Source organism: Salmo salar, chromosome ssa15, assembly GCF_905237065.1.
Source record: "Salmo salar chromosome ssa15, Ssal_v3.1, whole genome shotgun sequence".
Taxonomy (NCBI): domain Eukaryota; kingdom Metazoa; phylum Chordata; class Actinopteri; order Salmoniformes; family Salmonidae; genus Salmo; species Salmo salar.
In genome coordinates this window covers 71,847,396-71,862,001 of record NC_059456.1, presented here as the reverse complement: position 1 = coordinate 71,862,001, position 14,606 = coordinate 71,847,396, and the positions used below count along the sequence as shown (strand labels likewise).

General features: G+C 42.0%; 1 protein-coding gene and 1 pseudogene across 1 annotated transcript; both read left to right on the top strand.

Moving 5' to 3' along the window:
• The first annotated feature begins 1,089 nt into the window (after positions 1-1,089).
• LOC106572188 (zinc-binding protein A33-like) lies at positions 1,090-4,454 on the top strand. The gene has a single exon (XM_014146130.2). The coding sequence runs from the start codon at positions 1,371-1,373 to the stop codon at positions 2,721-2,723; it is 1,353 nt and encodes a 450-aa protein (XP_014001605.2). The 5' UTR covers positions 1,090-1,370; the 3' UTR covers positions 2,724-4,454.
• Positions 4,455-10,723: 6,269 nt separating this feature from the next.
• Positions 10,724-11,623, top strand: LOC106572295 (L-selectin-like; annotated as a pseudogene).
• Positions 11,624-14,606: the final 2,983 nt, after the last annotated feature.

Sequence of the window (14,606 nt, the reverse complement as noted above, 5' to 3'; positions counted from 1 at the left end):
GTACTTTTGGGTGTCAGGTAAAATATATGGAGTAAAAAGTACAGTATTTTCTTTAGGAATGTAGTGTAATAAAAGTAAAAGTTGTCAAAAATATAAATACTAAAGTAAAGGACAGATACCCCAAAAAACGACTTAAGTAATACTTTAAAGTAGTTTTACTTAAGTACTTTACACCACTGCATTAATCTTATTGGTTATTAGGGTAAGAGTTAATGTTTGGGATAGGGTTAAGGTTAGGCATTAATTCCGACTGATTAAGGTAAGGGTTAAGGTCTGGGTTAAAACAACAATAAAAAGGAGTGGGCTAATAGGCACTCACGTTGCCCCTATCGGTGTCACGACTTCCACCGAAGTCGGCCCCTCTCCTTGTTCGAGCGGCGTTCGGCGGTCGACGTCACCGGCTTACTAGTTGCCACCGATCTATGTTTCCCTGTTCGTTTGCTTTTGTCTTATTATACACACCTGTTTATGATTCCCTGATTATGTTCATTATTTAACCCTCTGGCTTCCCCGTTTGTCTTGTCTGTGATTGTTTCCTGTTTTGTGATTGTTGGAGGTGTTTTCTCCTTACCCTGTATTTTGGATGTGGAAGAAGTTTGATTATGATTTTAGTAAACACGTTATTGTTTACACTCATCCATGTGTCCTGCGCCTGACTCCGACACTTCTTCTAACTAAAGCATTACAATCGGACAGAATTGAAGGCATCTCCTGGAGACCTGGACAATCATCTAATACTGCAGTGGATCTGAAGTGCCCTGGCTGGTCATACTAAGACTTCACCAACAGAAAATAGATTCCAAGAAGCATTTGAAGGCAGCATGTGATTGCCGCTGATGACTATATTACACACATTGTGATGTTAGTTTTTTATGTTGTACCATATACCATTTATTAGTGGCACCATTGTGTTCTGTAATTGTAAATTGGAGCTTTGTAAGTTATTTGCCCAATTATTGTGAGATGGCTGTCTTTCTACATTGATAGTAATAAAACTTTGAAGACAAACACACACACACACACACCTTGCATGTGACCTAGCAGCGCTCCACCCCCATTTTACTAGTTAAACAGGAAAAAGTAGAATAACAGAGCAGCACAGTAGCATGCAGCTATTCAGCGATACTCTCAGCATTCATTGTTTACTGATTTGATTGATTTACATTATCAATGGACTTTGTTCATTGGAATCGTTGGAAATAATCAACATTCAAACAACCATCGAACACAAAGAGACAGCATAATCAAAACTGTGATTTCGATGTTCTACTGACCTTGCTGCTGTAATTTTTCAAAAGTGAAAGTAAGCCTTGTGAAAGTAAACCTTAATTCCAAAAGCCATTACAGAAGAGAGACAGTGATGGTGTAAAATGGCAAATAAATCTTCTCTACCAGAGGAGGATCTCTGCTGTCCTGTGTGTTGTAATATTTTCAGGGATCCAGTTTTCCTGTCGTGTAGCCACAGCATCTGCAAAGCCTGTCTTCAGGAATTCTGGAAACAGAAGGGATCTCGGGAATGTCCAATGTGCCGGGAAAGATTGTCAATGGAAAACCCCCCATGTAACCTGGTTTTAAAGAACCTGTGTGCGGCCTTCTTACAGGAGCAAAGTCAGAGAGATTCAGCAGGGTCAGAGATGCTCTGCAGTCGGCACAGTGAGAAACTCAAACTATTCTGTCTGGATGATAAGCAGCCCATCTGTGTGGTGTGTCGGGATTCAAAAATACATAAAAAGCATGACTGTATCCCCACGGATGAAGCTGCACTGGATTGTAAGGAGGAAGTTAAGACTGCACTGAAACCCTTAAAGGAGATGCTGGAGGACTATAAGGAAATTAAACTGATCTGTGATCAAACAGCAGAGCACATTAAGAGCCAGGCAGAGCACACAGAGAGGCAAATTAAGAAGGAGTTTAAGAAGCTTCACCAGTTTCTACAAGATGAAGAGGAGGCCAGGATTGCTGCACTGAGGAAGGAAGAGAAGCAGAAGAGTCAGATGATGAAGACGAAGATTGAAGAGATGACCAGAGAGATCTCTTCACTTTTAGACACAATCAGAGACATAGAGAAGGAGCTCGGAGGTGAAGACATCTCATTCCTGCAGAACTACAATGCCACAGTGAAAAGAGCCCAGTACACACTGCCAAATCCACAGAGGGTTTCAGGATCACTGATCCATGTGGCAAAGCACCTGGGCAACCTGCAGTTCAGAGTCTGGGAGAAGATGCAGGGGATAGTTAAATACACTAATTTGATTCTGGACCCCAACACTGCCCATCCACGTCTCATCCTGTCTGAGGATCTGACTAGTATGATATACCGTAATGAGCCACAGCAGCTTCCTGACAACCTAGAGAGATTTGATGAATGCTTTGTGGTCCTGGGCTCTGAGGGCGTTAGCTCAGGGACACATAGCTGGGACATTGATGTTGGAGGAAATAAAGCCTGGGTCCTGGGTGTGGCCCCAGACTCTGTCCAGAGGGAGGGCGAGTTCGGCTTCAGACATAGAACCTTGGGTGTGTGGTGTATTAATGAGAAATATTATACACATTCCTTATCAGAGGCACTTACTCCATCCACTCCATTCAAAGTGAGTAAGCCCCAGAAAATCATAATGCAGCTGGACTGGGAAAAAGGACAGCTCTCATTTGTTGACCCAGTCAATAACACGCAACTTCATAAATTCATGCATACTTTCAAAGATAGTCTTTCCATACATCTCTAGCAAACACCCTCTTAGGATTTCTTTGTCAGGGGATTTCTGCCTCTGTCCAAATCAGGGACAAACATGCTGTAAACTAGTCAGTAACACTCACTGATTTCCTTCAGTGCAAGATTCTCACAGAGGGAGAGCACAGACTGTGATGGCGTGAAGAGGACCTTCCTCCACCAACAATACTCCTGCTGTAACCCACCTGTCAAACAACATGCTGTTTTGAACTATGTCAATTTGTATAACAGCATGTAAATACATGTTATGTTGCATTGCTTATTACTGTTATCAGTGAGGGTTTCCATTTCCTGTGTGTTATAGGGCAGGATTTTTAAACTGTTCTGTTCTGAGGCCCCCGTTCCAAGGCCCCCAAAATGTGTGCTCAATATTCATTCTTGACGCTGACAATATGAAATTGAACAATGTTTTAAGCCTAATTCCTGTAAAACACTGTTTAACAGTTTGTTCGTGTGAGATGTTTTGCCTTTTCTATAGTTTTTTTGTTGTTATTTTCATTTTCAGGGACCCCTGGGATGCATCAAACAGACACATGACATTGTGACTGTGACACATTGCTGAAGTCTTCTGTAATGTATTCTTAGTACAGTAATACCTACAGTATACTGGCATTAAGATTTCCTTCATTGTTTTTCTTTGAATATTTCAGAATAATTCTTGATTCTGTCCATTCAATTAGTTTATTCCTGATGTTGTGTTCCAATAACCAGTCCCACAGTAATGAGTAATGTCCAATTGTTTTCTTGGGCAATGTCGGCCCTTGGTGGTTAGAGTAGACTACTGCAACTGAGATTGAGCATACATTTTTTTTTGATAAGCTTTGTTGATGACCATTTGTGATGGTCCGCGGTTTATTTGAAAGAGTGCTCCGTAAGCCACATTTTAGTGAGGTGAAAAGCCTGTCATTTTACAATGGGTCCGCGTGGTTCTGTGTGGCCTACTTATGCTTAATTATTTGAGACCAGTGTATTGCAGTTAATTTTGTCTTTGACTTAATAAGTCAAACATATTTGAATAGTTAACAGGGAAACAACAACGAGTCCCAGACAGTTCGCAATAGAACATACCAGAAGGGGGCATCGTTTACGACCTAAATTATTGGGATCATCTGGTTATCACCAGTGTTTGGAATGCAGTGAGCTCGTTGGCAAAACAGACCATAATCATTACGCAGGTGCACCTTGTGCTGGGGACAATAAAAGGTCACTCTAAAAGGTGCAGTTTTGAAACAGAGCACAATGCCACAGATGTCTCAAATTTTGAGGGAGTGTGCAATTGGCATGCTGACTGCAGGAATGTCCACCAGAGCTGTTGTTAATTTCTCAACCATAAACCACCTCCAACATCATTTGAGAGAATTTAGCAGTACTTCCTACCGGCGTCACAACCGCAGACCACGTGTAACCACGCCAGCCCAGGACCTCCACATCCGGCTTCTTCACCTGCAGGATCGTCTGAGACCAGCCACACAGACAGCTGATGAAACTGAGGAGGATTTCTGTCTGTAATAAAGCCCTTTTGTGGGGAAAAACTCATTCAGATTGGCTGGGCCTGCCTTCCAAGTGCGTGGACCTATGCCCTCCCATTCACTAGGCCCTAATCTATGGATTTCACGACTGCGCCCTGCACACTGTTTACTGCAATTGTCTGGATTATCTTGAGACCAGAACAAAACTACTTATTTGATTAAATTAGAGATTGAAATAAATTGTGTTTCTTTACGAAGAGGGCCTGGCTGACATGGACTGTTTGCTCACCTTATTCTCCTTGTGGTTATCCATGATTGTTGGTGATTTACCAGGGAGCAAGAAGTGAAAACGAAACAAGGACTGAAGCAATAGACTCCATATTTGGCTCAACTACAGATTGAAATAAATGGTGTGTCTTTGAAAAGAAAACCCATTAAGGGGAAAGGATCCACAGACACAGAGGCTGAGTATCTTTCTGCACATATCTTTATTTACAATGCTGGCTGCCATGGTTAACGCAAACGCAATACATTGTATGCTAACTGAATTGACTCCGAAAAGTAACATAAGTAGGCCTACAGTATCACAGCGAGGTCAAACAGGTGTGTGTGTGTTAGTCCGATTATCCAGTGCATGTGGTGTACAATGGTTTTAGCCATGCTCTCACTCACCCTCCCCTTCTGGAGGGCCTGAGGCTCTTGGACCACAACTGAGAATAACCTGGCCTGACACCTGGACATGCCTGGCCCAATCCTACCTGGCACCCCTCTACCTGCTACCTGCCTGTTGCTGCCTCCTATAGTTATTTCTCCCTCTCAAGTCACTGACTTCCCAGAAACCTGGATTCCATTACTTTTCGTCCAAAGTCTTTATGAAATCTGGTCTGACCGTAGGGTTTTGAAGTGTTAGTACTTTGTTTATATTCATTATGGATATTGTCTGAATATGCTGGCCATTAATACTGGTATTGCTCTTTCCTTATTGAAATGGTGAATAAAGGAAGACTACGCTTTTATTTTCAATTAGGACACAATGAAGACGTTGTTAGATTGAATGTATGCCTTTATACGGTCTGTATCTCTGTATTACAGCAAGTCAAATAAAGATTTGTGCTAACTGGAAGTGTGACTTCTTTCCCCATAGATTTCCTAAGGCGGAGGTATTTAGTCAGTCATTCCATACCAAGGCTAGATGAGGCTGAATGGCAACTAATTCATCTCATTGATTATTTAATCAATGGAAAGCTGGATGTCTTGGCTGAATACCGTTATTTTTTTTTGCTAATGATTTAAAAGATGTTATTATGAGCACAAGGATACTCAGTTGTACTCAACAATGCTTTACACACCACAGCTACTTAAATAACTCTGGTGAGGTACAGTAGACTACACAGCCCATGATGTGAATATCAAAGAGTTTCATTGTGTATGAAGAATGAGATACAGGCATGTAAGTGACAAAGACACAGAGAGCGTGGGTGAGAGGCACAGAGAGCATCTTCCACTCAACTTCAAACAGCAGGTAGGTACTGTGTTTTCTCATGAAGACTATAACATTTGAATAGGCTGTTCAATGAGAAAAACATGTTAATTTGATTTTTCCGTTTTACCACCTGATGGATTGTATTTGTCACATCGCAGCTTGTGTACTGTGTAGGCGACTTTGTGAATTTGCTGTTTGGATATTTCACCCACCGTAAGAGTTTATTGTAAACAATAACCAAGCCCCCCCAAAAAAACGCTAGTACACAATTTATGCAGACAAAAGATTCACTAATATTATACTAGTATGGATCGACAATGTCACGGTGCAAATTTGCATAGATCTGTGCAAAAAAAAATACCCTCAATATAATTATAACAATATTATTTAATTTAAAACTTTTCTTCAACAATGTGTTTTATAAGGAGGCGCTTATTTAACTACAGTGCTAAATTTACTGAAATGTATACCTCCTTATAAGTCACCTCCTTATAATGTACAGTGTTGAAGAACATTATAATGTACAGTGTTGAAGAACATTATAATGTACAGTGTTGAAGAACATTATAATGTACAGTGTTGAAGAACATTATAATGTACAGTGTTGAAGAAACGTTGTTCATTCATCTGTGCTATTTTGCACCATGAAAATGTTGCCTTGTATGTGATGCAAATTCAAATTCAAAATCTGAGTCACCTCAGTTTGCATCACATAAGGAAAGACATGACTTTTGATCAGGTCAGACTGATGGCGTATCTCGTCAACTTACAGTATACAGTAGATGACTGAACATCATACAGCATGTGCTGTAGATTCATAAACTGTCTGTTCTTATTGTCTCTTTACAGACAAAAGACAGGGGGTTGAATGAAACATCCACTGCTAACTATGCAGTGGAGTCTATCCCTCTTCCCTTTACTGGGTAAGTGACTTATTAATAACTATCCAGACATGTACTGTATGCGTACATACCTATTATTGGCATAACTGCAACCAATGTTGCTTCCCTTATTCCTTTTTCATATTTCCCTACCTTCTCCCCTCCACCACTACCTCTGTAGAAATAATTGGTAATGTCACCACTGTTTCACTGTGGTGCCCCAGCAAGTTGTTCTGTTACAGATGTAACATTACATACGTATGATTGTAATACATGAAAATGATTACTCATTCACAGGAGTTGTGCTATTACCGCAGACGGGCTGTGCCCTTACGGGTAACTCCACAGTCTTTGGAATTGTTAGAATGTTTTTTTCAAATGTACATCATTATTTTGAGGATTATTCTAATCCTAGTAGATTGATCTAACATTTTTTATATTACCTTAAATATAGGTTGTCATCGGAAGTTCTGATATTTGAAAATGGACCTTAACATGTATAATCAATTATTGTAAAATGATTAGTAAATCAAATTCAAATCAAATTTATTTTTATATAGCCCTTCGTACATCAGCTGATATTCTCAAAGTGCTGTACAGAAACCCAGCCTAAAACCCCAAACAGCAAGCAAAGCATGTGAAAGAAGCACGGTGGCTAGGAAAAACTCCCTAGGAAAAACTCCCTAGAAAGGCCAAAAACCTAGGAAGAAACCTAGAGAGGAACCAGGCTATGAGGGGTGGCCAGTCCTCTTCTGGCTGTGCAGGGTGGATATTATAACAGAACATGGTCAAGATGTTAAAATGTTAAAATGTTCATAAATGACCAGCATGGTCAAATAATAATAATCATAGTAGTTGTCGAGGGTGCAACAAGCACGTCCGGTGAACAGGTCAGGGTTCCATAGCCGCAGGCAGAACAGTTGAAACTGGAGCAGCAGCACGGCCAGGTGGACTGGGGACAGCAAGGAGTCATCATACCAGGTAGTCCTGAGGCATGGTCCTAGGGCTCAGGTCCTCCGAGAGAAAGACAGAAAGAGAGAAAGAGAGAATTAGAGAGAGCATATTTAAATACACACAGGACAAGACAAGAGAAATACTCCAGATGTAACAGACTGACCCTAGCCCCCCGACACATAAACTACTGCAGCATAAATACTGGAGGCTGAGACAGGAGGGATCAGAAGACACTGTGGCCCCATCCGATGATACCCCCGGACAGGGCCAAACAGGCAGGATATAACCCCACCCACTTTGCCAAAGCACAGCCCCCACACCACTAGAGGGATGTCTCCAACCACCAACTTACCGTCCTAAGACAAGGCCGAGTATAGCCCACAACGATCTCCGCCATGGCACAACCCAAGGGGGGGCGCCAACCCAGACAGGAAGACCACGTCAGTGACTCAACCCACTCAAGTGACGCACCCCTCCCATGGACGGCATGGAAGAACACCAGTAGGCCAGTGACTCAGCCCCTGTAAAAGGGTTAGAGGCAGAGAATCCCAGTGGAAAGAGGGGAACCGGCAAGGCAGAGACAGCAAGGGCGGTTCGTTGCTCCAGCCTTTCCGTTCACCTTCACACTCCTGGGCCAGACTATACTTAATCATAGGACCTACTGAAGAGATAAGTCTTCAGTAAAGACTTAAATGTTGAGACTGAGTCTGCGTCTCTCACATTGGAAGGCAGACCATTCCATAAAAATGGAGCTCTATAGGAGAAAGCCCTACCTCCAGCCGTTTGCTTAGAAATTCTAGGGACAATTAGGAGGCCTGCGTCTTGTGACCGTAGCGTACGTGTAGGTATGTACGGCAGGACCAAATCGGAAAGATAGCTAGGAGCAAGCCCATGTAATGCTTTGTAGGTTAGCAGTAAAACCTTGAAATCAGCCCTTGCCTTAACAGGAAGCCAGTGTAGGGAGGCTAGCACTGGAGTAATATGATAACATTTTTTGGTTCTAGTCAGGATTCTAGCAGCTGTATTTAGCACTAACTGAAGTTTATTTAGTGCTTTATCCGGGTAGCCGGAAAGTAGAGCATTGCAGTAGTCCAGCCTAGAAGTAACAAAAGCATGGATTCATTTTTCTGCGTCATTTTTGGACAGAAAATTTCTGATTTTTGCAATGTTACGTAGATGGAAAAAAGCTGTCCTTGAAACAGTCTTGATATGTTCTTCAAAAGAGAGATCAGGGTCCAGAGTAACGCCGAGGTCCTTCACAGTTTTATTTGAGACGACTGTACAACCATCCAGATTAATTGTCAGATTCAACAGAAGATCTCTTTGTTTCTTGGGACCTAGAACAAGCATCTCTGTTTTGTCCGAGTTTAAAAGTAGAAAGTTTGCAGCCATCCACTTCTTTATGTCTGAAACACAGGCTTCTAGCGAGGGCAATTTTGGGGCTTAACCATGTTTCATTGAAATGTACAGCTGTGTGTCGTCCGCATAGCAGTGAAATTTAACATTATGTTTTCGAATGACATCCCCAAGAGGTAAAATATATAGTGAAAACATATATAGTAAAGCCTTTTGGATTCAGTGATGTCGCTCCCTGTGCAAGTAGGGATTCCAGTCATTAGATGATCCATTTGAAAAAAAAGAGTTGCTTATACTTATAAAATACTTCTCATATGTACTCGCTATTTCATGTCATGTCAGAATAGAATTGCGTTCAAAGGGTAAACGTTTTATTTTTGCTAAGCATTTGCTCATATAAAGTAATATAAAGTAATATAAAGTGAAGCAAATTAAGGATTGTATAGAGATGAAATTTCCTGCGTTTGAAGTTTACATTTTTAATAATTGTTCCCTTGTCCAAAAAGAATAACTGCAAAACCTTTCCCTTGGCTTCAAACACATCCACCCCTTTCCCCTCCCCCACCTACCTCCCCCATTATCTTCTCTCCCCTCCACCACCTACCTCCCCCATTATCTTCTCTCCCCTCCACCATCTACCTATTTTCCACCATCTACCTCCCCATTATCTTCTCTCCTCTCAACCACCTACCTCCCCCATTATCTTCTCTCCCCTCCACCACCTACCTCCCCCATTATCTTCTCTCCCCTCAACCCCCTACCTCCCCCATTATCTTCTTTCCCCTCCCCTCCACCACCTACCTCCCCCATTATCTTATCTCCCCTCCACTCAACCACCTACCTCCCCCATTATCTTCTCTCCCCTCCACTCAACCACCTACCTCCCCCATTATCTTCTCTCCCCTCCCCTCAACCACCTACCTCCCCCATTATCTTCACTCCCCTCCACTCAACCACCTACCTCCCCCATTATCTTCTCTCCCCTCCCCTCCCCCACCTACCTCCCCCATTATCTTCTCTCCCCTCCACCACCTACCTCCCCCATTATCTTCTCTCCCCTCCACCACCTACCTCTCCCATGATCTTCTCTCCCCTCCACCACCTACCTCCCCCATTATCTTCTCTCCTCTCAACCACCTACCTCCCCCATTATCTTCTCTCCCCTCCACCACCTACCTCCCCCATTATCTTCTCTCCCTCAACCCCCTACCTCCCCCATTATCTTCTTTCCCCTCCCCTCCCCTCCACCACCTACCTGCCCCATTATCGTATCTCCCCTCCACTCAACCACCTACCTCCCCCATTATCTTCTCTCCCCTCCACTCAACCACCTACCTCCCCCATTATCTTCTCTCCCCTCCCCTCAACCACCTACCTCCCCCATTATCTTCTCTCTCCTCCACTCAACCACCTACCTCCCCAATTATTTCTCCCCTTCTCTCCCCTCCATTCAACCACCTACCTCCCCCTTCTCTCCCCTCCACCACCTACCTCCCCCATTATCTTCTCTCCCCTCCCCTCCACCACCTACCTCCCCCATTATCTTCTCTCCCCTCCACTCAACCACTTACCTCCCCCATTATCTTCTCTCTCCTCCACTCAACCACCTACCTCCCCCATTATTTTCTTTCCCCTCCACTCAACCACCTACCTCCCCCATTATCTTCTCTCCCCTCCCCTCAACCACCTACCTCCCCCATTATCTTCTCTCCCCTCCACTCAACCACCTACCTCCCCCATTATCTTCTCTCCCCTCCCCTCAACCACCTACCTTCCCGATTATCTTCTCTCTCCTCCACTCTTTCTCCTTCTCCAGAGGTGGACGTACATGACACTCCTTCAAGTAACATGCATGAACAAGCTATTAGGTAATCTACTTGCAAAGGAGTTGCTTATACTTATAAAATACTTATCAAGTACTCTTCACTATTTCATGTCATGTCAGAATATGACACTATTCACAAGGGCAGAAATGTGAGTTTTGCTTCCACACCAACAGCATTTTTAAAATTTCTGTCTTACAGGACACTGTTCATCCACATCATACCGTCCTGATAATGAGTATCACTTTGTTAACGACCCTCAGACCTGGACTGACGCACAGAACTACTGCAGAAAGAAGTACACTGACCTGGCAACCATAGACAACATGGATAATATGAATAGACTGATTAACACTGTAGACAGTAGATATAATGAATTAGCCTGGATAGGGCTAGAGAAGGGAGAAAGTAAGACATGGCATTGGTCACTAGCAGATAGTGAGTTTATTGAGAAGGAGACTCACTGAAAACCAGGAGAACCAAATGATCTGGGAAGAAATGCGTGTCTGCATCTGGGTCGCTCCCTGTGTCGTTATACTCAGAGCTACTGTAGGGAGAAACACATAGACCTTGCCAGTGTGAGGAACCAGAAATAAGAGCCTGAAGATACAGAATCTAGAGCCAGAAGACAGTGTGTGAATTGGCCTGTTCAGAGACTCCTGTAAATGGTGGGGTAACTCTTCATGCAGATACTGGAATGAGGGACAGCCCAATAACAACAAAGGGTTGGGTGGCAGCCAGGGCCAAGAGGGCCTCCACTTCACATGTGTGGCTGGGCCTGCGCCACACCTGCACAGTGGACCTCTGGTTCTGGGTCAGTAGAGAGGGCACCTGCTACCACAACTGGGCTCCGGGGACACGGGTTCCGCAGGGAGGACTGTGGGAGAACCGGTGCGGACCAGTCTGGAAGAGATCACCAGTGGTGGTGATTAACTCATTAACTTCATTTAACAATAGCAACAACAACAACAACAACAAGGTCCTTGTAAAGGGGGAAACTCACCTCATCCACTACCGTAGCGCTCTCCTTCCAACCCCTCTCTATCATTTATCATCTTATGTGAGTGTTTGGAAATAAGTAACTTTGTTGTGTTGTTTAAAAACTAACCACTCCTGCAATTTTCTTATTCATTTTCAGAGTACGACAATCTGGACTTGTTTTAACACAGTATCTGGAATCTCAGGCTCCAAATCCATGTCTTTTTTATTCATAGACCTTTGTAGCACTATGTTCCAGTTGTATAATTACACCTTTTGTTTTATACTGTAAATTATGTTTTAAGCTAGAATCCTATTTTTGGACTTGTAAATGAATGATATACAGCCATTCATTCTTGAATAATATAACTTGTAAATGCCTTGGGTCAACTATCATACCCCATCAGAATTGAATATTTAAATAAGCTTGTTTCACGCCAATGTTTGTAAACAACATAAACGTAAACAAACACTGTATAGCCTTAAAACATGTTTAAAACTATACATTTGATATAATGTATGGTCAGTCCTTGCATCCATAGCTCTGTCAATTATTTTTTATTTCTCCAGCCCCATTCCTTAGCTTGTAAGAGAAACAGGGGCAGGGAGTAGGCTTTGTTATTGTTTCAATTAAATATTCCAGCTTTAAGGTTAAAAATATAAATTGTAATACCTTCTCGTAGAATTAGGCTACTACTTTTTCTTTCACATATCACAGTATTGTGTGGGACTTTATAATAATTGTGATTTATTGTATAGGTCATGTTTAAGGAAAATATGTTATATGCTTGTCAAGTTGCTAAGTAAACAAAAAAAACCTACTCTCTTTTTTATATTACAACTGTATCTACATGACTGTTTAAATGTTCAATTAAGTCCTTTATTATGTTTGTTATCAGACATTAATAAACTAAGCTTTTTAGTATCCACTTTGTTTTCCGTACAAACACTGACAATATCAATAGGGCTGGGGGGGAAACGACGACAACAGAGATTTGATTTTTATTTAGAATTTTACAATTAGGGATAATAACTTCAAAAGTAGCTGCTATCATAAATGTATTCACATTTGAATAGTCGTCAATCATAATATGATAAACCTGTACCAGGATTATTGAGCGCACAGATGATATAAGGCAATGCGCAATGAGCAGGTAGTCAGAACCATGGAGAAATAACTAAGCCTAGCTACACCTTGTTCTTTAGAATAGTCGGACGGTAACAAAATCACATCAATCATGTAAGATCAGGTAGACATCCACATCCATTCGATATTGATTTCTGTAGTCAAGTGCTAGGAACGGAATGCTATTTGCCTATTAAGCTACAGTTCACCTAATCATCTCATATAGAATAGTTTACTTTTGCTTTCAGATGCCTAAACACAAACAATGGACTATTTCTGTGATGGTAGGCTATGGATTTATGGATTTATTTTAAATGGTATTTATTTAACCTTTATTTAACTAGGCAAGCCAGTTATGAACAAATTCTTACTTACAATGACGGCCTGCGGGGACGGGGGCAAAACACAGATCAAGACAAGAGAGACAACACTACATAAATAATTTTATTAGGCTGTTTTATTAGACTGTTTAAAAATTACAGACAAAATGCATCATTGGCTGTTCTAGGGTTTCATGAAATAATATTATATATCATATTATATACACATTTTGCCATGTTTAATGGTGTTAAAGAATGCTTTTCTTTGTTTTTTGATACATCATTGTTTAAATTCGTATCATTCTTTTTTAATCTGCAAGAACAGGGAATTAGGTGCATGGGCCATGGGGCGGTCGCACCGATGGCCCCGGTGCTAGCTTCGCTTTTGAGTATACCCCAAATTACATACACATTTTAATGTCCAGCACACAGGAAACTATTCTACCTGACATATGGCCACTGAGGCATCATGTTGTTAAACCAAAAACCTGGGCTAGAGGGGCTCAGTAAATGTGGTGTGGAAAGTGTCCAGGTAGGTCAGTGTGTCAGGCGAGACGCAGTAGTAGAGTACTAGCAGTAGTACTTTATCATGGTGACACCAGTGTAGTGAACAAAGACAGTGCTGTGCACCTCGATCCCTGGTCTCCCAGCGTGTAGGAAAACTGTTTAACCACTACTCCAATAGGGTTAACCCACTTGACTTCGGGGAGATCCCAACAAGCCTACCTTCTCTAGAGGTGTTACATTATCCCCTCCATATAGTAGAGTGTCCCCACGCTTCACTATTCGGTAACAACCCTTACCTACGTATGCTTGTTACAGCCTCCTCCAAGTGGATTAACATAAACATAAACCTTTCCCACATGAGTAGCCTACATTCATTTTTGTAGGACTAACCCAGGCATTAAAAGGGAATATATGCCAATACCCTACTTGTAAAAGACCAGAAACTCTTTAGAAATCACAAGGCAAAACGGACAGTAAGCTTTTTTAATGCATGTTGTTCTTTAGTAAAATGAGAGCACTATGCATTGAAAAAACATATTACAGTATATGTACCTTTTCTTTTGGACTACATGACTTTACCCCGATCACCCCATTCCATAGGCCAAGTCTTGCATGTGAAAGATGTCTTCTGACCTCACACTTCCTGGTTAAATAAACGTAAAAGAACAAATACAGTTGCGATTTTAGCATGTACATCTTGGTGGGGGAAACTCAAAACAATTTTTTTAGATCCATGCCAGCAAAGCCACTACACAACGCTAAACAATACATTAATTGCACTATAACAGTGAAAAAAACGGTGCCCACAAACTGTTAGGACCTACATAACGCTGTCCCAACAGCAGAGTCCCAACAGCAGTCCCAACACCTTACCACTGCTACACCTGGCTATCAGCGGAGCCTTGTCTGGCAGCGGAACAGTTCATTCAACCTCATTTACTGCCTTTTAAAAATACATAGCTGATATGGCTGACTTGCTTA